This window comes from Euprymna scolopes, chromosome 6 (assembly GCF_053919585.1).
Source record: "Euprymna scolopes isolate OS-2025 chromosome 6, ASM5391958v1, whole genome shotgun sequence".
Classification (NCBI taxonomy): domain Eukaryota; kingdom Metazoa; phylum Mollusca; class Cephalopoda; order Sepiida; family Sepiolidae; genus Euprymna; species Euprymna scolopes.
The window spans coordinates 143,670,247-143,695,027 of NC_136487.1; the positions used below are offsets into that span (position 1 = coordinate 143,670,247).

At 31.9% G+C, this 24,781-nt stretch overlaps 1 protein-coding gene across 3 annotated transcripts in view; it reads left to right on the forward strand.

The window, feature by feature from the left end:
• The first annotated feature begins 1,359 nt into the window (after nt 1–1,359).
• LOC145278022 (monocarboxylate transporter 9-like) overlaps nt 1,360–24,781 on the forward strand; it is an 89,220-nt gene continuing 65,798 nt past the window's right edge. The window contains exon 1 of one of the 3 annotated variants that reach the window (XM_080130225.1): nt 1,360–1,475. Coding sequence is in view for 1 of the 3 variants with exons in the window: in XM_080130224.1 (XP_079986350.1) it covers nt 4,988–5,031 (44 nt within the window). In the remaining 2 variants the exon portion in view is untranslated. Of the gene's footprint in view, nt 1,476–4,888; nt 5,032–24,781 lie in introns of those variants that run through there. The other 2 variants (XM_080130226.1, XM_080130224.1) reach the window with 2 other exon arrangements.

Below are 24,781 nucleotides of genomic sequence, written 5' to 3' on the forward strand. Positions count from 1 at the left end.
AATAAAAAATTGGCCTTATTTGACCATACATTTGTCGACAGGCCAATACATTGAGTAATAAATCAAACAAATATCTTTTTCAGATTTCTCTTTTTTCAGATTCCTAAATTAACAATAAGCAAAAAGAAAATTTAGGAAAAAATTATTTCCAAATCTATTTGGATACAAGAAGTACAGAACTACTAATTGGCCTTATTTGACGTTACAGCTCAATTAAAAATAAGCACAAAAAGGAAAATTTTAAAAAATATTTCTACCCATTGTGCTTATTTGAACATAAGTTCTCAATAGGCTAATTATTTGAGAAAACAATCGAGCAAATATTTTTTCATACTTCTCTTTTTTCAAATTCCTCAAATTAAAATAAGCAAAAAATTACAAAAAATCATTTCTACAAATCTATTTTGACGCAAAGATAACTACAGGACTAAAAACAAAGAAAAAGGAATTGCTCTTAATTGACCGTACAGCTCAATTAACAATAAGCAAAAGAAATAAGAAAAAAAAAACAAATAAAAAAAATATTGCTTCAAATCTATTTTGAAGCTATATAAGGAGTTTTAGATTCCTCAATTGAAGATAAGCAAAAAAAAAAAAAATTACAAAAAAATCATTATTTCTTCAAATCTATTTTGACACAAGGAAAACTACATGACTACAAACAAAGACAAAGAAATTTCTCTTAATTGACCATACATCTCAATTACCAATAAGTTAAAAAAAAAATATATATATAACAAATTTTAAAAAAAAAGTTGTTCCAAATCTATTTTTAAGCAAAGAAAGGATTTTCAGATTTCTCAATTGAAAATAAGCAAAACAAAAAAAGAAAACATTTCTACAAATCTATTTGTAAGCAAGGAAAATTACTGAACCATATGCAAAAAAAGGCCTTAATTGACCATACTCATTAATCATTTCATCAAACAGAACCACAGCAATGCGTGGCTGGGTACAGCTAGTATATATATATATATATATATATATATATATATATATATATATATATATATATTAAGTTATGAAATTAAGCTATACAGAATTTTCTGCATTTCATCCTCATAAGGATGCGTCAGGCTAAAATTCTGTGTAGCTTAAATGCCATATATATTTTTACTGACTTTTTTTTAACAAACATGCTGTATAGAAATGGTGTGTTTAATGTCTCTGGTGTTATTAAAATATACCTGAAACACAAATTTGTTGCACTTTTATTTTTCACACAATAAAAATAGTTTATCTTTAGGTGACATGCAGCTGTTTCCATTTTAGGTCAACGGATGGAAGAAAAGATATGCGAGCTACATTGTCAGATGAACGGGCTAATTGGATAGTTATAAGTTATAAGGCGTGTCTATCACTCCCATAAAATAAACACCTCAGATTTCATGACATCACTAATGTTATTCTACATAAGCTTGGATGATGTAAGCGTTTCAAACTGCAACTCGGACAAAAACATCTTTAATCACATTGTGAGTACAACAATTCCTTTTTATCTAGATTATTATTAGTTATATAATATATTATATAATACAGCCTTGTTCATTTACACTTAACCTATTGTATGATTATGTCTTATCTCTACAATTATATAAATACAACTTTGTGTGTGTGTGTGTGTGTGTGTGTGTGTGTGTGTGTGTGTGTGTGTGTGTGTGAGAGAGAGAGTTCGTTCCTTATAGACTCTGAAACGGCTGAACAGATTTAAGTCTGGGAGTGATCTTAGTTAAGTCATGTCCCAGAATACCTCCGATAATTACCAATAATCGATAATCTAAACTGTTATTTTAATTTATCTATCATCGGTAAACCCATTTTTTTCCATGTCATTGCTTAGCAACAATGATAGAAAAACGTGCCTTGAAAATTCTACTTTTTTTAAAAATATCACAAAAATGTACTTCATGCGTCTGGGAGTGTTCTTAGTTGATAGCGTGTTGTTTTGTTTTTGGCATGACGTGGTCTGTAGGTTCAAACTTCGCACATAAATTTCTTAATATTTTTTTTGTTAACCGGAAAAAAGTTTATATAAGATAATTTTATGAAAGAAACAGTAGGTTCTCTAGAGTGCAATGTAGAATAACATATATTTTGGACTAAGTCACTGCATGGAGGCATGTGAAGCTTCCTCCCGGGCAATTTCACGGATTTCAGGAGTATAAAATATTCGGTGATCATCATTCAATCCCAGGTAACATCGGATCACCCTGCTAGTAATGTTATAATGCAGCCTTTTTCATTTACACTTAACTTACTGAATAAAATATCATCATCATCATCATCATCATCGCCTTGAGCCCTTGGAGGGGCATAAGCCATCCACAACAGTCCACCAGCATCCACAATCCTGAGCGATTCCTTTCAGCTCCCTCCGGGACTAGCCGGTCTACTTGGCATCTGCCTTCAGGTCTCTTCTCCAGGTGTTGACCCCAACATGTCTAACCTTCTTCAGGTGTAGGACCTTCCTCTCCCAGAACCAGAGCCTCTTGGGTTTTTGTGGATGGTTTTTTGTTTTTGTTAATTTTTTTTTTTACATAGGCATCACCAGTTATCAAGGCCCAGAGACCACTTGAGGATAAGGGTTAAGAGTGTAGAGTAGTCAATCGAACAATATAGTAATTGGTAGTAATAGAAATTCGGTAATTTGGAACGGTTCATCAAGAATTTGTTTACGTTGGACTTGAAGACAATCAAATTATAGTCAGCTGGAAAGCAGGAGAATGGAAGACAGTTCCACAGGCGTACAGTTCTAAGAAAAAAGCTTACGTTTAGGTTTAGGCACAGATAAAGAGTGGGGAGAATTATTGATAGTGTTTTCAGCTAGACGAGTGTTTCTTGTGAAAGTTTGGTGAGGGGGACCATAGATTGAAGCTCAGTCGAGCACTTGCCATGAAAATAACGATAAAGCAGAGACAAACTCGCAACATCTCTTCTGTGAGATAGAGGTTGCAGAGAAGAGAAAAGGACATCTCCTACGAGGCTACGAAGTCTATTTTGAACTCTATCAAGGCAGGACAAGTCCTTTCTAGCAGCTCCTGCCCAGATGTGGCAACAGTACTCCATCCTTGGACGTACCTGGCTCTTATATAGATAGAGAATTGCATCAGCAGTGAGATATCTACTGGATCGATAGAAGGATCCCACCATTTTTCCAGTGGCCTTGGCAACAGATTTAATGTACGTGTTCCATTTCAGGTCAGAAGTAAAGGTCAAGCTCAGAAGCTTGTCAAAACATGACACCTCCTCAAGACGAGAGCCATTCATTTTAATTGATGCCAGATGTGGATCAGAATGTTTATGATGTAAAGATAGAAGTTCGGTTTCAGATGCATTAAAAATAACCAGCTACTCCTTTCCCCATTGTAACACGTGCTCAAGATCAGAGGAGAGAGAATCGGAGAGAACTTGGTCATTTATGGTCTTAGATGTGCTACCATAGATAGTAGTGTCATCAGCATAAATGTCTACAAATGATGTAAGGATGTGATTTGGAAGATCATTAATGTAAATCAGGAAGAGAGTTGAGCCCAGGATGGAACCCTGAGGGACTTCAGCATTAATACTGTGAGCTTCTGATTTCTGCCCATCAACCACTACTCTTATGAATCTATCAGTGAGAAATGATTTAATAATTGAGAAGACATTTCCAGCTATACTATAGCTGGAGATCTTGTGAAGTAAACCTTTATGCCATACTCTATCAAAGGCCTTTGATATATTAAGAGCAATTGCCCTAGAAAGGTTGTCCGCTGTCGAGCGATTCAATAATTAAATTTCATATAACTGTAAGCACATCTGCTGTAGATCTAGCAGAACGGAAACCATATTGTGTGTCACTAAGAAGGTTATTTTTGCTGAGATGGTTGATTACTTCTCCATTTAACACAGATTCCACTAACTTACTCATGACACACAGGAGACATATTGGCCTGTACTGAGAGGGAGATGAGCGATCACCTGAATTCTTAAATACAGGGCATACTGATGAGATTTTCCAGGGTGATGGGAAGCTATTCTCTTTAAGACAACGTTTAAACAGTTTTGTAAGTATGGGTGCTAGTTCTGGTTGAAGTTTTTTGTAGTGAGGAGTTCTTTTTTCGGGGTGAGGGTGCTGGCGCCATGCCCAACCTTCCCAGAAGATAGGCAGAATGCTCTTAATCTGGTCCCTAACCGTTGATCTGTTTGGCATGGGTGGCCCTACCAGGACATGAATCTCCCGCTGGCCTAGCTCTTGGGATCACTAAGATGCACAAGCTTCCCAACCTGTTCCTGTACTTTAATGGAATGTGGTCTGATGAACTCACAGCACTTGTGCCCCCTCGACATGCATACCCCTGAAAAACCTGTTTAGCAGCAAAATCGCGACCCTTCATTGTAAAAGTCTCTAGATGCTGCAAAATCTTTTATTCTAATAGTTTCTTCCCTCAGACTGCAAAAGTTTGGAATTCCCTCTCTCCTTCCTGCTTCCCTGACTGTACTATCATGCAGAAGTTTAAATGTAATGTGAACAAACATCTCGCACATTTCCTAACATAGTCTTCTGTAGACATGGTCCCAAGTAGTAACTCCTTATGTACGAGTAGCAATATGCCATGTTCGAGGTTAAGAGTAAAATTAAAGAAAAATCATAATAGAAATATTTATCTTAATTCAAAAAGTTAATTCATTAAACTGATGAAATGGATAGTTTACGACTAACCTATTGTAACAAAGATGCTGCCTATTAAAATGTTTAATGTCTCTGATATTAATAACATAGTGTATTTTAAATACAAATTTGTTTCAGTTTTATTTTCCACACGGTAAAAATAGTTTAGTTTTAGGTTATATGAACCTTCTGCCAGAAGGTCAGCAGATCAAAGAAGAGAAATACAAGCTATCTTGCCAGAAGTGACGGACTAAATACTTTATCATGCATTGCAAGGCGTATCTTTCACTCAGAAAATAAATTCATTAAATTTCATGACATCACTAAAGTTACTCCATGCCTCAAGCTGCAACTTGGGTCAAAACATTTGTATTTATACTGTAAGTATCACAATTCACTTTTTCTATATAATTACTAGCTGGCAACTCGGTGTTGCCTGGTCATACATTACGCTTAAACATGATATTTTAATTCATGCAGATTGCATATGTATTATTATAGAATCACCTCTCTAATGATTATTATATATTACTAGGAATAATTTGCATGGGGGACTAATTTGCAATCACCAGACAAAAATAATAATTCCAATGTCGTTCATGAAATTCTGTCTGTGTTTGTTTACAATATCACGTCAGCTGATATTTGGGCTTGACGGTGAATGCCCTGGAAAAGTCACTTCTGATTAATGTTTTGTTTTAAAATATGCAAACGAAGAAATGATTTGTGGCGATTTTAAAGAGGACCTCTTTTAACATAAATTGAACTCATTAATAAGAAAAAAATTAGAATCAAATAATGAGGTACACTCGGGCTTGTACAGGGGATCATTTAATCTGTAGTCAAATGCTCTACCACTAAGTTATATCTCTCCAGATTATAATAAATCTGTCTTTTTTTTAAAGAAGAAATGATTTGCTGAAATTTTATTATCTCCCTTTGCTGGTGTAGCGTAAAATATTCCCCAGTAAAATTTTTTTTTATCTATAAGAGAAAAAGACTATTTTTAAGATAGGATCCTTCCAATTTTCTATACTTATTGGATGAATTTCTCTACAAAACATATCTAAGAACACCGCCAGGCATGTAAATTAGCTTTGTGTAAAATTTGCAAAAGATAGGCTCCGCTGTTTCGAAATCTATGAGGAAGGAATTCACACACACACACACACACACACACACACACACACACACACACACACACACAAAGTGATTTTTATATAATAGTTGAGATCAGTGGCGGCTCGTGCCTAAGATTAGTGGGGGTGCTGTTTTAAAGAAAACACCTATTGTTTTAATATTGTGTAAAAATAAAACAAACATAAAAATATAATTTATACGTATGCACACGTATAAAAATACAATAACTTAAAGGAATCCTAAATAGATGTAAATATTTTAAATATTTTATTACATTCATTTGAAAGTAAACTTCATTCTCCTTGTTTTAATTTGTGAGAAAAGATTGGTAATTTTCTCCTTAACTTCTGAATGACTGCTGAAGAACTTTTTTATCAATTGAAAGCACTGCAAGTTCATTTAGTCTTTCGCAACCCATGGTGTTCCTTAGAAAAGTTTTTATTCTTTTCAGAGTTGAAAAACAACGTTCTATCTCTTATGTAGTCATGGGAATTTTCAAGATAATTTTTATGAGTTTTGTGATTTCACTAAGAACATCGTTTAAATTGTTTTCCAAAATAAATTTCAGGATATCAATTACTTTGCAATATTCATGGATATCTGACCTACTATAAAATATTTCTAGCTCAGTTTCAAACTTTTCTTTGTCAATCATGAGATATGCTTCAGTTGTCAAGGATATCTCTTCTGTAGGCAGTTTTTTTTCTTAAAACTAGCAAAGCTTATCGTGTAAAACAATTTAGCAAGTATTAAATGTTTAGTTGAAGAATATCTGTCCGTTATATCAGCAGATATATAGTCACACAGTTGTTTAGCTTCGCCCTTGAGTGTTTGTGAAGGATTTTCACAGTATTTGGTGTTTTTATCTCTAAAATAGCAGTTTTGAAATTTGTTATGCATTCATTGACTTTATATATGCTAATTTCCCGAGAAATAATTTCAACATAAGACATAATTTTATGAAATAGCTCAAACCAAAATATGAAATTTTCATCGTTCAAATATTTCAGAATTCCTGTCGCTTCTGCAACGGTTTCATCTACATATGATGTTGACTGAATTTCAGTGACAATTTTTTTATGCTTGAACATTTTCATGAACTCTATTTATGTATGTTAAAGTTCCACCTTGTGGCGGATACACGTAGAGTGCTTACATCTAGATGCTTCTTGAAAAATGGACAGACGCTGTGGTGATCTAGAAAAGAAAGTCGGAATAGCCAAAATGTTAGAGATAAATATTCTAGCATTTCGTGTAATGCTTGCTGCATTCCTTATTAAATTAAGTTGATGCGCATAACAGTGAGTGAAATGCGCATTACTATAAACTGCTTTTATTTTCGCCTGAGCACCAGCTTTTTTGGCTTTTATGACATTTGCATCATCAAATGTCTGAGCTACCAGTTTTTGGCGATTCCCTTGAAGGATTATATCTAATTGTTGTAGAATACATTTTGATATCCCATCAGCGGTTTGGTTTTCTGGAATAAAGAATCTCCAAATGCGTTCAAGTATTTTTTCATCCAAGACGTACTGTAAAACAATGATCATTTGTGTATGTTCAGACACATCTGTTGCATCGTCAGCCATGACAGCTACAAAGGAAGCTTTGCTAATTTCTGCCCTTATTTCATCACGGTATATTTATAAAAGACAGTCAAGTATGTCATTCTGAATAGTCTTCGAAACACCTTTGAAGACATTACTGGTTTCTAAGTGATTCTTTAAATCTGGATCTAATTAAGATGCAAAATTTAAAAATCCTCTAAATACACTTGGATTTACTAAATCATCTTTTTCATCATGTCCTCGTAAGGGAGTTTCAAAGTTCCCACAAAAGAAAATACTATCTATTATTTTAGATAAAATTTCACGGTTCTTCTTAACATTCATGTTATGATGATTGATTGAAAGTCTGTAAGCCTCACTAAGTTTTTCTTTAACATTTATGGTCCCCAAAATTGATAGGGAAACTACGCTGTCAACGTGCTTCTCATGCTTTTCAGTTCTATATTTCATTTTGCTAATAGTTCTGAAACTATCTTTTTTCTATATTATATCACCCCTTAACAACAAACAAGGAAAGCAGTTCACAGTCACAAAGACAACTTTTCCGTTGGTACCATTAAAGCTACGAATATACACTTTGTTGTTGCTAATGCCTGGCTGAGATATTTGAATATCAGGCGTTGAACGGCTTCTTTTATTAATTTCAACTTTATCATGGAGAGACTGCTGTGAAAACTCAATCTGTTGAAGTTATTTCTTGGGGATGCAATTCTTTTTATATCAATTGTATTGGGAAAGGTAAGTACTAGGTAGTCTATTAGTAGAATATCAATTAGGGTAGAAGGAATACAATGTTTACGTGATCCTCTTGCGATTCAACTGAACCGGAAGTTTTAACTGAGTTGAATCATACCTTTATAACTTTTAGGTCACAGATTTTTATTAACGAAAAAAGTTTTATTATTTAACAACGGTTTTATTTATAAAAAGCTTTTTGTTAATTAAAAATAGGCGTATAACAAAATAAGCTTGTCATTAAAATTGCTTTTTTTATACAAATATTTTTAACTTTGCCATTATAAGCCGTCGAAAAGGGGGTAATATGTAAAAACATTTTAATTTAAAAACACTATTTTAAATTGTGTACACTTTACAGAGTAATAAAAAAATATACAAATATATTTCTTTTAAACTTTACAGATTAAATAAAATTTTACGGGCTTTTTCCGCAGGCAAACAAACGAAAAACATTTTTTAAATATATTTTATTTACAATTTTTTAATAATTTTTTTTTTTCATAAAAACAAAATCTTTGAAATTTTCTTGCCTGCAAACGATGGTAAAATTAGGAGTTTACCATTTAAAAATAGTTTTATTGGATAACAGTTTTATTTAAAATTTAAAAATGTGCGTTCATAACAAAAATTGTAAATAAAATATGGAATAAAAAAGTTTACATGTTTGTACTATGAGCAAACAAAAAAAATTTAAAGATACATAATTTTATTTACAAATCTTTTTACAACTTTTTATATAAAAATAAAAGCAAACTTTGCTATTTACTAAGCTTATTATAAAAACGGTTTTACATACTCGTCTTGTTATTGCACATTTTAATTAAAAAAAACTTTGTTCAAAGTGTAAAACTTCTTGCTTTGTCCTCGTGGGAGGTTAATAAATGCTAAAGCTTATATATGTATATATATATATATATATATATATATATATAATGTGTGTGCATATATATGTGTATATATATATATATGTGTGTGTGTATATATATATGTGTGTGTGTGTGTATATATATATGTGTGTGTATATACATATGTGTGTATATATATCGTGTGTGTACATATATATATAGGTGTGTGTGTATATATATGTGTGTGTGTATATATATGTGTGTATATATATGTGTGTGTGTATATATGTCTGTGTGCGTATATATGTGCATATACATATGTGTGTATATATATATATATATATATATATATATATATATATATATATATATATATACTAGTTGTACCTGGCCACGCGTTGCTGTGGTTCCGTTTGGTGAAATGATTAATGAGTATGGTCAATTAAGGCCTTTTTTTTGCATATGGTTCAGTAATTTTCCTTGCTTACAAATAGATTTGTAGAAATATTTTCTTTTTTTTTTTTGCTTATTTTCAATTGAGGAATCTGAAAATCCTTTCTTTGCTTCAAAATAGATTTGGAACAACTTTTTTTTTTAATTTGTTATATATATATATTTTTTTAACTTATTGGTAATTGAGCTGTATGGTCAATTAAGAGCAATTTCTTTGTCTTTGTTTGTAGTCATGTAGTTTTCCTTGTGTCAAAATAGATTTGTAGAAATAATGATTTTTTGTAATTTATTATTATTTTTTGCTTATTTTCAATTGAGGAATCTGAAATTCCTTATATAGTTTTAAAATAGATTTGAAGCAATATTTTTTTTAATTTGTTTTTTTTTCTTATTTCTTTTGCTTATTGTTAATTGAGCTGTACGGTCAATTAAAAGCAATTTCTTTTTCTTTGTTTGTAGTCCTGTAGTTATCTTTGCATCAAAATAGATTTGTAGAAATGATTTTTTGTAATTTTTTGCTTATTTTGATTTGAGGAATCTGAAAAAAGAGAAGTATGAAAAAGTATTTGCTCGATTGTTTTCTCAAATAATTAGCCTATTGAGAACTTATGTTCAAATAAGCACAATGGGTAGAAATATTTTTTAAAATTTTCCTTTTTGTGCTTATTTTTAATTGAGCTGTAACGTCAAATAAGGCCAATTAGTAGTTCTGTACTTCTTGTATCCAAATAGATTTGGAAATAATTTTTTCCTAAATTTTCTTTTTGCTTATTGTTAATTTAGGAATCTGAAAAAAGAGAAATCTGAAAAAGATATTTGTTTGATTTATTTCTCAATGTATTGGCCTGTCGACAAATGTATGGTCAAATAAGGCCAATTTTTTATTTGCGGCCAAATAGATTTGGAGAAATATATTTTAAAAAAAAGTGTTTTGTTGTTTATTTTTAATTGAAGAATTTGAAAAAAGAGAAGTCTGAAAGAAAAGTATTGGCTTGATTGATTTCTCAATTTATTTATCTGTCGGGATCTGTATGGTCAATTAAGGCCTTTTTTTGCATATGGTTCAGTAATTTTCCTTGCTGACAAATAGATTTGTAGAAATATTTTCTTTTTTTTTTGCTTATTTTCAATTGAGGAATCTGAAAATCCTTTCTTTGCTTCAAAATAGATTTGGAGCAATTTTATTTTTAATTTGTTATATTTTTCTTTTTTTTTGCTTATTGGTAATTGAGGTGCATGGTCAATTAAGGCCAATTTAGATTTCTATGTTGTTCTGTAGTTTTCTTTGTGTCCAAATAGATTTGGAGAAATGAATTTAGTTTTAAAATTGTTTTATGTTTTAATGCTTGTTTTTAATAGAGGAATCTGAAGAAAGAGAAGTCTAAAAATATTTGCTTGAGTGATTTCTCAATTTATTTGCCTGTATGGCCGAGTAATGCCAATTTTTTTTATGGTAATTCTGTAATTTTGTTTGTGTCCAAGTAAGTTTGATTCTTTGTTTCTGCAAGTTTTTAATTAAGCAATCTGAAAAAAGAGGAGACTGAGGAAAAACATATGCTTGATAGATATCGCAATATAATCAATTGTTTGGCCAGTCAACAGCTGTATCGTTATGTAAGGCCAAGTGTTTTTTAGTAAACAGATGGCTCGTACGCTATATGCACGTGAGTAAGAAAATGGTATTGATTTCCATAACACAAAAAGCGAAAATCATTTGTAAGAAGATGTAATCTTTATTGTAATGTTATAAGATTTTAAGAATAATTAATAAATCATTTTAAAAATCTGTAGAAAAAGCAGGAATCAAAAAATTGAAATAATTGCAATAGCAATATAGTAATGCCCCCACAAAACACCGGAAAACGGTAAAGAATAAATATTGTTGGACAACGTTGAAAAAAAGGATTTATGTGTAAAAACTATTTGAATTGTTAAAGTATAATCGTACAATTTCTAAATGCATGTGAAAGTTTAAAAAAGAAAATTTATTGGGAGAAAAATGTAGAAATAAGATTGACTGCAAAAAAAAAAAAAAAAAGGAAAGAGCAAATTAATTTTTATGGGGAAAAAATGAATGCTATAGTTAGCACAAATAAGTATAAATGTATCTGGAAAAAAGTGGGCTGCCGGAAAGTGGTAAGAAAAACAAAATAATTTTTAACTCGTATAATTTGAGATAAGTTCAAATATGAAGTTATTTAGACAGATTTACCGAAAGAAACTTACCAAAGAATTTGTTGAACAATATCCATCCAGAATCAGTTATAATTCGTAATGGATGTAATCTTGGAATTTAACTAAAAAAAATCGAATATTGGAATGCGAGATGCCGTAAAAAAAAAAAAAATGTAGAAATAAGATTGACTGCAAAAAAAACAGCAAATGAACTTTTATGGAAAAGAAAGAAACTTACCAAGGAATTTGTTGAATATCCAGAATCAGTAATAATTCGTAAAAAAAAAAAAATAAATAAATAAAAAATAAACGGAAAGAAACGCCTGAAACACGTGAGGAAGAAAAAAAATCAGCGGGGGACAAAAAATGCGGTAAGTTTTTACAGCAAATGAATTCTATCGAAAAAAAATGGATGCTATTTTTTATTTATTAATATTTTTAAAAATTAAACAAATTTATTTTAGGTAGGCTTGGTTTTAATCAAAACATTTGGAATTTAAATTTAAAAAAAAAAATGTAATCTTGGAATTTAAATAAAACAAATGGAATTTTGGAATGCAAGATGCCGCAAAAAAAATGTACAAATAAGATTGACTGCAAAAAAACAGCAAATGAATTTTTATGGAAAAAAAAGAAACTTACCAAGAAATTTGTTGAATATCAGAATAAAAATAAAAAATAAATAAAAAATAACGGAAAAAACACGTGAGGAAGAAAAAATGCGGTAAGTTTTTACAGCAAATGAATTCAGTCGAAACAATTTTTAAGAATTAAACAAATATATTTTAGGTAGGCTCGGCTTTAATCAAAACACTTGTAATTTAAATTTAAAAAAAGATGGAATTTTGGAATGTGAGATGCCGTAAAAAAAAAAAATGTAGAAATAAGATTGACTGCAAAAAAAAAAAAAAAAAAAAAAAGAAACAGCAAATGAATTAGCACAAATTGCCGGAAAGTGGTAAGAAAAACAAAATAATTTTTAAATCCTGTAATTCGAGATAAGTTCAAATATGAAGTTATTTAGACAGATTTACCGAAAGAAACTTACCAAGAATCACCTGTAACACGTGAGGAAGAATAAAATTGGGAGGGAGGGGGCAAAAAATGCGGTAAGTTTTTTCAGCAAATGAAATCGATCGAAGCAAATGGATGCTATTTTTTATTTATTAATATTTTTAAGAATTAAACAAATTTATTTTAGGTAGGCTTGGATTCAATCTAAACACTTGAAATTTAAATTTAAAAATAAATGTAATCTTGGAATTTAAATTTAAAAAAAATGGAATTTTGGAATGCGAGATGCCGTAAAAACAAAACGAATAAAACTTATTTTTTGATGGATGAAATAAACAAATGAATTATAAATGTAAGTTTTGGATAAACAAATGAAATAAAAAATGTAAAAATAGGAGCTGCCTTATATTTAGCGATGTAACACTGAAAATGTTGTCATGCGAAATCGTCAAATCGTAGTGAAATCATTCCAACGTGCATTCTACCAGAAATAAAATTTGACCACAGGTTCGCATTTAAGAAAAATATTTTTATTTTATTTTATATATTTTTATAATTTGGGATGTTAATTTATTTTAATAACATATAGACTGTCTGAAGCTTTCAAATAAATTGGTAATGTACAAATATGGTTTTATTGATAATGAATGAACCAATAATTACATTTTTAATTCGACATTCGAAATCGTCAAATCGTCGTGAATTGACTGCCAACCGGAAATAAAATGGAACATAGTTTTGCATTTACGAAAAATATTTTTATTTTATTTAATATATTTTTATAATTTGCGATGTTAATTTATTTTAATAACATGCAAACATTCCTTGACTTTACAGATAAATATTCTGAAAATTTCAATTAAACTGGTAACATAGAAATATGGTTTTATTCACTTTGAACGAACCAAGAATTATATATATATATATATATATATATATATATATATATATATATATATATATATATATATATATATATATATATATAAGGTAAAAAATTTCTAACTAAAATGTATTTTAAAAATAAAATTTTCTTCGCTTTTCTATAGAAAAAAATGTAAATATTTTTTATTCTGTAAAGTTTAACTACTACAAAATAAATAGATTTCAAACTACTTAAAAACACAAACAAAATAAGCCATATAGGTAAAAAAATAAATAACATTAGTCGCGTAATTAAAAAAAAAAGTTTGGCATATTTTATATTTTTGTCTGCTTAAATCGCATTTTGAAGTGTGGGAATTTTTTTTTTTAAGTTGGAGATTTTATTTACAATAACACGTTACACTTTTTAATAATAATAAAAAGAAAACATTTATAAACAAGCCTCTTAAAAAAAAAATAAGCGAAAACGTGCAAACACTGCGTTTGGAACTGCGAAAACTACAGTTCCAAATTGGCTCATATCGGCCGTTCTAGATCGGGCATGTGCACAAGCGAACTTCACTAAGAATGTGTAACTGTGAATTTCGCAGCTCCAAGCAAAGTATTGCTTTTATGCTTATATGAGTATGGGGACAATTATCGACATTAAGCTTCAGGATTATATATATATATATATATATATATATATATATATATATATATATATAGTTATTAGAGATTATGTTTCACGGTTTATATGTCTTTTTCGCATCCATGTTCAGATATTTTCGTTATTCTCATCTTTTGTCATTCTCATGAATCTTCCGTGGAGTTGTTTCTCTTCCCATTTCTCTTTTCTCATTTTGTCGTTTGTCTCTCTGTTTTCTGTTTTGTTGTTTTTTTCGGTGTCTCTCGCTGCCATAATTATCCTTTCAGTGTTTTGCATTATGTATTTTTCTAGTTCTTTTTTCGTATCCTTCACACAGTCTTCTATAGAGATCAGTCCCCTCCCACTGTCTTTCCTTTTCACATAGAGTCTGTCAGTATCGTCCTTTGGGTGTAGTGCATTATGCATGGTCATGAGTTTCCTGGTTTTCTGATCGAGTTGTCTCAGTTCTTCTTTTGTCCACCCTATAAACGGTCCAGAGTATCTTACTGGTGATACTGCCCATGTATTTATACCTTTTATTAGGTTTCTGCTATATAATTTCGTTTCCAGGAGTTTTCTTGTTCTCCTGAGGTATTCCTTTCCAATTTTCTCTTCCATTTCTGTTGCTTTGATGGTGTCCGCTTTCAAAATTCCCAAGTATTTATAGTCGTCTTCTTCCCCTAGTGCCCTCATTTCTGTTTGGTTGGGTAGTTCCATGCCTTCTGTCGTTTCCAGTTTTCCCTTTCTTATAACTAGTTGTGCACACTTCTCCATTCCAAATTCCATTTGGATATCTTGGCTGAAGATTCTGGTAGTGTTAATTAGTGTCTCTAGCTCCTTTTCGGTCCTTGCAAATAGTTTCAGATCGTCCATGTACATCAGGTGGTTCATTTTTTCTTGTGTATTGGAGAACTTGTAACCGGCTTGGCACTTTCTCAGAATACTGTTCAAGGGCATCATGGCTATGATGAACAGTAGTGGTGATAGTGAGTCTCCTTGAAAGATTCCTCTTTGTATGTTAATTTCTGTTATGTGTTATCCATCGGCTATCAATTCCAGTCTCCATGTTTTCATTGCCTTTTCTATTACGTTGGTGATCCCGCTTGGTATTTTATACATTATCCATGCTTGGGTGATCCTGTTGTACGCTTTTTTGTAGTCGATCCATGCAATGGCTAAATTCTTTCTCCTCCTTTTTACCTCCTTTAGGATCTTTTGATCTATATATAACAGGTCATGTGTTCCCCTTTTTCCTTGTTAGCATCCTTTCTGCTCCTCGGGAATGAGTCCACGGTTATTCAGGGAGTGGTAGATTTGTTCCCTCAGTTGCGCTGTCATTATCTTCCACATAGTTGGTAAGCACGTGATTGGCCTATAGTTGGTAGGGACGGTTCCTTTCTCCGTGTCCTTCTGTAGCAGTGTGGTTCTGTCTTTTGTCATCCAGTCTGGTACGCTTGCTTCCTATATACATCTTCTCAGGTTTTGGGCTAGCCTTTCGTGTAAGGTTGTGAATTTTTTGAACCAGTATGCATGTATCCCGTCGTGCCTTGGTGTTCTCCAGTTTGACATTTTTTCTATGGTTTTCTTTAGGGTTTCCTTGTTGATTTCATTCACTGTTCCTTCTTCTATTTGTTCTAACTCTTCTTTTATGTCTTTCAGCCATTCGGCATTTCTATTGTGATCTCGTCGCTCTTCCCATATTTTACTCCAATAGAGTTTTGTTTCTGTCGGATTTGGTTGTTCTATTTTTGTTTTTCCTCCGATCACATTTTGGTAGAATTGGCTTTCATTAATTTCAAATGTTCTGTTTTGTTTGCATTGTCCAGGTTTATACCTATATCGTCTCAATCTCGCTTCTTTTGCTTTTATTTTTTGGTCCAGTTCTTCATGTTTCTTGTTTAGCCTCTCCCTGTCAGTTACATTTCCAATGTTCAGTTTTCTACACATTGCTTTCTTCCTGTTGATCTTTTTGGCTTCTTTTTTATGTTTGTGTATTTGGGTTTCTAGTTTTATTTCCCATCCAGGTTTTGTCAGTCCGCTTGTCCCCGATTGTTTTTCTGATTTGAGATTCATACTTACCATTTTGGTGCCCGCGTAAATTAGGTTGTTTAAGTCTGTGATTGCATTTGTTGGGATATGTGGGAGGAGCGTGTTAACCTTCTCTGTTTCTGTTTTTAATCTCTTCTGTTCTTGGTTCCGTAACGATGGGAGCTTTGTTTTTTCCTCGTTCATGAACGGTGTTATTTTATTTATTTCATTTGCTTCATTCTCTGTTAGTTCTGTTTCATTGTTCTCGGTTTCCACGTTTGTGGACTTCGTTCTTTGTTGGTCGTTGGCCTTTGGTGTTTTTACTTGTTGGGCTTCAACTTGTGGTGTTGCTTTACGTGCGGTTCCGTTGGGGGATGCTTCTTGTTCAGTTTCATCATTTATTTTTCGCTGTATTTCTGTTAGTTCTAGTTTAGAGAGCCAACCTTTCTTGAGTATTAGTCTTGCTTGGTCCGCAATTCTTTGTTCTGTCATATGGAAGTCACTGGATAGGTCCCATAGTTCTTTCATTCGTTTCCGATAACCTCCATATCTATATTAAGGATGACTTCTATAGTAGCATTCCATTATGAGTCTATTCTCTTTCGTTGTCAATTTCTTTCTTCGGATTTTTTCCTTTGATGATTATCATGGCTGTGCTGTCTTTGTTCGGTATCTTTTTGTTTTCTGAAATTAGAGGTTATACTTACCTGTTCAGCGTCTATGTTATTTGAGTTTCTGAAATTAGAAAGTTGGCCAACATTCGCAGGATGATGACCGAGTCCCCCATGCTGGCTACCGAAGGAGCACCTGCTGATCATGACACCCAGATCTTTCTTCTGGGTCCCACGGTTTGGATTATTTGTAAGTGACATTTTTCATATTTTGATGTTTGTAGCAACACCGGGCCCAGAGTTGTTTTACCCGTGGTTCTGCTGCAGGGATAGTGTAACGCTCCCATATATACATGACGTATCGTGCACTATCACACATACATATGGGACATGAACAAAAAAAATATTTAAAAAAAATAAAGAAAAATAGATAAAAAATAAAAAATAAAAACATGAAATAAAATAAAATGAAAAAAAAAAAATGAAATTAAAATTTGAAAAATAAAAATAAAAAATTAAGGAAAGAGGTTCAAAGGACTTATTAATATTTACTTAGTATAAGTTCGTGGTTGTAATTCGAAATTAGAGATATTTGAAGATAGATTCCCCTCCCATATTTACAAGTGCATTTGTATTGTGGATTCGTCGTAATACCGTTAGATATAGTTACCGATTTTTTTTTCCCCTTTCTTCTTTCTTGGGCCGGGGGTGATATTTGAGGTCCATTTGCATTTGACCACTGACTGGAATTAATATTATATTTGGCAGAGATTTAGTCAAGATAAAGAATTTTAATAAATCGACAATTTAGCACCAAAAAAATACCGCTGGGAAAATACTTTCTTGGCAGGATATTTTTCTCCAAACGTGTCAACTCGAAAGACGAGAAAACCTTACAGAAGCGGCGGTTGGTTTGACTTCCTTGTCAGTGAAAAAATAAAAAAAAAATACAGTAAAAACAGGGATATGTTACTATAATTTGTCGTTTAAAAGGTATCAAACATACATTTTTCTACTTATCTGACACGTATCCAACGCGTTGAAGGCTTCCATTTATTGAACACGTTTGCCGGGGTGGCTGTGCTGTTACAGGCGGAAGTGGAACCAATGTGGCAGTTGGGCCCGATTATACTTAAAGATATACTGATAGTCCTTACTTTTTATTTATTTTTTATTTATTTATTTTTTCCCCACCTTCCTTTCTTCTTTCTTGGGCCGGGGGGGGGGTATTATAGGTCCATTTGCATTTGACCACTGACTGGAATTAATATTATATTTGGCAGAGATTTAGTCAAGATAAAGAATTTTAATAAATCGACAATTTAGCACCAAAAAAAAAAAAAAAAAAAAAATACCGGTGGGAAAATACTCTCTTGGCAGGATATTTTTCCCCGAACATGTCAACTCGAAAGACGAGAAAACCTTACAGAAGCGGCTGTTGGTAATGCTATTATTGTTAATATTATCATTATCATCAATTAATCTATAATATAAAGCTGAACATCTGTGTGTGTATCTGCTTGAGAATAGGCTCCTCTATGGTTGACTATTATAGAAAACTGATCACATATAATGATAGAAGATGCATCGAGACACAGGAATGGGTATGTTTGATCTGGCATAATGATGATTCATTTAAATTGTGGGGTCTGCGTTCGCGCCTGGTCCACAAAGTATGGAAATAAAAAATTAAAAAATTAAAAAAAAACAAAACGTTTACAAGTGTTTTTGATATAGATGTACATAATAATACTTTGATAAGTATGTTTTAACTTAAATAGGGATGGTATAATAAAATTGTGGGGTCTACATTCGCACCTGGCCTCCATAGAATGGAAATAGGCACAAACTTTAATAAAGACTTTTCATATCTATCTGCGTAAGTATACTTTGATAATTATGTTTCAGTTTGAAGAAATATGGTATAATAAAATTATGGGGTATTCGTTCGCGCCTGACCTCCATAAAATGGAAATATGTCACAAAGTTTAACAAGGTTTTTTAATATAGATCCACAGAATATTGTGATAAGTGTTTCAGTGTGAACACGTATAGTATAATAAATTAGTGGGTTTATCTATTTTATTTTTACTTTCATCATATTTTGCTTTGGTTTTGATACCCCCAAATTCGAAGCTATCTCTTTACAACCCTTCCTTTTCATAATATATCATACTTTCATACATCAGAGTCCATTTTCTGTAGGCTGTTTTTAAACCCAGTCAACGACAGGTACTTTTGCTAGTTAATATATATCTTTATATATATATCTTTAAACTTTTTTTTTTATCCCTAACAAGCCATAATTCATAATGCATATCTGGATTAGACATTGCATTAAATCCAGCCTTCAGTTTTGTTTCATCCAAGTTCAGCTCTAAAATCTACGATAAAAATTACTCCCCCCCCCGTCCCTTTGTGATGGCTTAATAATATGCTAGATATTTTTATTACCCAATCAGTTATAAGTAGGCACCGCCAAAACTGGGGGGGGGGGCAGGTCAGTACTTTTTGACGGACCGTCTTTTTAAAAATCTACCAAAAATCAGGTAATTATCCGATCAATACGAGATTTTCAGCGATTATTAAGAGAAGAATGAACTTTATAACAGTGTCCTTATTTTTCATAAACGATATTTATATATATATATTTTTATGCTTACAACCCCCCCCCCTTGTTTTGAAGTGGGAACAAATATGCTTAAAATAATCATCTGAAACTGAACTCAACATATTGTGTTGTTGTAAGGGACAGAATAATAGATTAAAAAAAAAAAAAAGATTGTTTGCATACCTTATTTTGACGTCTGAATATCAGAACTTCGATTGTGTTTAATTATCCCGCTTTTGAGTTTTGAAGTGTGAAATTCGGTGAATATGGTAAGTAAAATAATTAATTTAAGTTAAGCAAAACAAAAAAACAATTTTTTTTAATATTTATACGAAAAAAGCCATTTTAAAATCTTTGATAAATAAATTAACAATTTTTTTTTAGCGAGCCGAATAATGCATGACCATTATTAAACAGGGCATGCTTTGAAGAATCGATACAAAAAAAAATTCGATAAATATTGTGCCCTTTGTGTTAAAAATAGCATCATTTTTTTTCGATCCCGTTTGAAAACGTTTGCCGCCTTTGGACTACGGTGGACCAAACGCGCTGAAATAATTTGTTTTTATTCTGCTTTAAATTGCCCCCCCCCATTTTGGGGAGCCTGGCCCCCACACACATACACATTAAAAACCAAACTCATACAAATGGTCACCCATCTGGTACTGGCAAGCCTCAGCTTAAAAATACATTGAAATTTTCGTCACTGAAAAATAAGTTATTTTGGCCTGTTTGGTCTTCCATAGTTTGCTTCTTATCAAACGCAAACGTAAACAGTGTCGATCTAGACTCTAGATCGACGCGAAATATCTGGTTACCTATATGAATAAGTGGAATTATTTGAAATTCAGGTACTTATATTATAATATTTTTGCATATTCTCTTAGAAAATCATCCTAAATCTTAGTTAGACAATAAATAAATAAATTAATTATTCCAAAAACCTTTTTTTTTTAAATATTTATGTACGTTTTTTGTGCAAGACAAAAAATGTCAATTGTTAACTTTTTGGGAAAATTTAACATTTAAAATTTAATTAAAAATAGTAGAAAAAGTTTTACGTTATTCTGTTTTCTATATGATAAAATTCAGGGTTTTATCTTTCTGGAAAAAAAAAAGTTACTCAGAAATAATGGATTTTAATAAATGTAATTTCGTTTAAAAAAAACAACAACTTGATTTTGCGGCCATTTTTGGCGGTGCCTAGTTATAAGGAAGTTGGGGAAAAATAAAAAAATGTAGGCTGCCATTTTTACTATATTGCATGATACAGCTTTTTCGTTTTTGTCGGAAATTTATCTTTTAATAATAACCTGCAGAAAATAAAAGAATGAAATAAGGGGGGGGGCTAAAGAATAAAATAAAAAGGTCTTGTTTTAAAACGAAGAAGAGATTTTATTTACAATAAGTTTCAAATTTTTCCCTTTGCAGGCATTAAATACAAAAACAAAGAACGCTAGGTAATATAATATAATACAAAAAACGCTGGTTCTTATATCGAAAATGTGTCAATGAACGAATACAGTATTAAAAAGTTTAAATAACAGTACTTCCTAATCACTTTCTCAATATTCAATACATTTTAAGGAAGATACTCACAAAGTTGATGACAAACAGCACATATGCCTTTTTGGTCTATTTAAAGTCTTTGAACTTATTCGAAAATTACTTTCCTTCAATATATGTGCATACTGTAACCATGTATATAACGTTCAAAGAAGTTCACCTCATTGCAACCGGATATTCTGTTGCCGGGTTGTACTTCTTAGAAGGAAAGGCTCGAGAAATCCCTCATTCATGCCAGGCAATGAATCCACGTCCAATCTCCTCGCCGTAGGAACCTAAAAGAGCTGATTTTCGCGCTGGAACCAGTGATGTCATTATGGGATAGCTAGCATTGCCCATTTATTCAAATTAAAGGGTGTTTCGTATAAACCCAAAATATACGAAACTAAGTTCAATAAAATACAGAAAATACAGAAAATCAAAGATGAGAACCAAAATAAAAAATATAACAAATGTGTACAGGGGGATGCACAATTGTTGGTAAAAAAAAAATCTAATATTTTCGCTTCACTACTGTTTAATATAACGCGTATCACTTACTCAAAGAAAAAAGAACCTCCAGATTTTATAACATTGTCAAAGTTACTCGATATACGTTTAGGTTATGCAAGCATTTTAACATACAACCTGGAGGTAACCATTTTTAAATCCAGTGGTACCTCGGTACTCGACCATAATTCATTCCAGATATTTATTCGAACACTGAAATGTTCAACAACCGAAGCGATATTTCCCCTTTTAATTAACTGAAATAGAATTAATTGGTTCCAGAGTTTAAAAGCCCTTTTATGTCTGTAAACTTTGATGAGGATTTTTACATTTAATTGCACTGCAAATCACCATTAAACATATATTAAGATGATTACAAGAATATAATCTATACATGCACTAAAAGAGTAAAATGTATGTAATTCCAATGAAACTGTTTTCATTTCTTAGCTGATCAGCTGATGGCGTAAGTGGGTGGATGAAGGGAGGGTTAGGGTTACTGCTTGAAAGGAGAACCCGCTTCCATCAAAACAGAAGGCAAATCGTAATCTGGGATTCTCTCTTTGGCAAATTTCTTCGATGAAGATGATTCCTGGACGGGATGTTTTTTACATTTAAAATATTCATCCAATGAAACTTGTCTTTTTTTTGTTTTTTATTATTGTCCATCACTTTGCGAAAATGGCACATTGATACATGAAAGCTCAAAAAGAAAAGCACTGCAAGTGTCAGAAAGACATTTTTTTTTCAGAACATAGAAGTTTCCAATTTTTTTTTTTTCATTGGCGCACAATATAAAATTAGAAGAAATAGTTGTCTAAAACAAAAATAAAACAAAATTCATTATAGCACTTTTTTGGAGGATTTTATTTTTTTGTCTTAAGTAGTTTTTAATGCATTTTAATTGATCTAAAACAAAGTTTTCATAAGCGGTTTACAAAAACATAAGCACCAAACATTTTTATGTTTTTCGTTCTTTTTGGGGGGGATTCAATTATAGAACTTGTGTGGCTTAATAGGTGCTTCTGCAGTTTAATTTATCGTTTTTCCATAAGTAACACGCCAACATTTACCAATTAGAATACTATTTAACATTTTTAGGAGATTTTACTGTTTTCTGTTTACATTGGGGAAGAAAGCGAGGGGGGGGGGGAACGCAAAACATACAATTTAGTCGTCTTCAAGTCCAACGTAAACAAGTTCTTGATGAGTCGTTCCCGTTAAGTAATCCAACTTATCAAATTAACACTACTAACGATTTCTACATTTTCTCATTGACTACTGTACACTCATTAACCTCTATCCTCAAGTGGGCTCTGGGCCTTGGTAAATAGTGATTCCTATGTAAAAAAAGAAAAGATGTCTGTTTACATTACATTTAAACTTCTGCAGGTTAGTAGAGTCAGGAAAGCAGAAAACAGGGAGGGTATTCCAAAGTCTAGCAGTCCAAGGGAAGAAATTTTGGAGGTTTTCCAGCATTTAGAGACCTCAACAATTACTGCGTTTGTATCACCGATATATAAATACACTTTACAAACAAAACTAGAAGCAAATTTCCACCTCTTCACTCTATCTATCTATCTATCTATCTATCTATCTATAAAAGTGAACGTGTCTGTGTGTATTTGTACATTTCCCTACGCAATAACTCTGTCTATTTTAAGTCTACAGACTCGAAATTTGATATATAGTGTACTGAGATTTTGAGAAAATCTTTGGGATCGGTTTTTGGACAGAAATTTGGCTGTTAAAGGATCAAAGTTCAACAATTTGACTTTTGAGAACTCTACCAAACTCCTCCGACAATTTTGGATCTAAACACTTTAAATTTTAGATATAGGTTACTTGGACATGGATCTAACTTAATAACTTGATTTGAGCTCAAAACAATAAATTTTAAGGGGTTATAATAGGGGTCAAAGTTTTAAAAAAAATTGACCTCTGCGGTCTCTACCAAATTACTCCAACATTTTCTGGTCTAAATATTTGAAATTTTACATAAAGGGTATTCAGAGATAGGACAAGCTTTTTAATCAGTTTGGGCCGAAAATTTTTAATTACCAATATATAAATGTATGTATGTATGTTTGCATGTCTGCCTAAAACTTTTGACAGAGCTAATGGATTTTACCAAGATCAGTATCGTTTTAAAGTTCGACCTTTCAGACGATAAATATAAAAAAATTGGCTAAAACTATTAATATCTTCACCAACTGGGAACTTTTCTACAAGGGGGGTCGCTTTTTTCGACGATATTTTTGAAAGTCATCCTCTCCTTTCGATTGTCTAGCCGTAATTAAAAACTACGTCACTTCTGGTTTGGCAATGGTCGTAACAGCAAAGACGTCACATTTTTTTCCCATTCTTTTCCTCCTTCGTGGTACGGGTTCGAGCCTGCCTTCCTACTACCACTTTTTTTTTTATTTATTTTTTATTTTGCTCAACACACACCTCCAAACAACCGGGCAAGGCCGGCTGAAATGCTAGTATATCTATAAAAATAAGAATGTGTGTGTGTGTGTGTGTGTGTGTGTGTGTGTGTGAGGACACTCCTCAACTTATATACTCAACGAATTTTTATCTACAGACTTGAAATTTGGTATATAGGGTATTCAGATATGTGGAAAACTTTTGAACTGGTTTTTATCCAGAAAAAAGGTCTTCGAAGTGGTCAAAATTGAAAAATTGATACATGAAAGCTCATTGGATTTTTATCTGTTTGTCAACTGTTTCACGAGTGCGCATGCGTAAATCGTTCATGTAACAGATTACTTATGTTAAGAATAAGTAGATTTGAAAACACTTTTTAAAGATCGTGTAAAGCTGGCCTAATGATTATCGTACTTAACTCACTATCTTTAGGTTTTGATTTCAATCTCAGCCTGAGTATCTTTTTACTTAAAAGAAGTGAACTGTTTAAAAAAAAACATAAAATTGCATGCACATGTTTCAGTTTATTTATTTATTTTTTCTTTTACTTCATTTTTTTAAAAGGAATTTAACGTTACGTTTAATACCTATAGTAATTCTGTTTATAATAAATAAGAAAGCCACATAATTAAAATATGATATTTATGTGTCTTTTACGACCGGGCAATGTCGGGCGACTTGATAGTAGGTCTGCAAATGCAGGAAAACTTAACTCTGTTTCTTTCCCTTGATCGCTTGCCCTTGGAATTCTCTCCTCACTTCCTGCTTGCCTGACTGTACCAACATGCAGAAGTTTAAATGTAACGAGAACAAACATCCATCTGCAAACTTATTGACGGCACCTCATATTAATTAAATTAATAATAAAATTGCTCTTAATGAATAATATATCTCTGAATATCTGCCTATCTTTCACTATTCTAATAAACAAGTAGGGACGAACTAATAA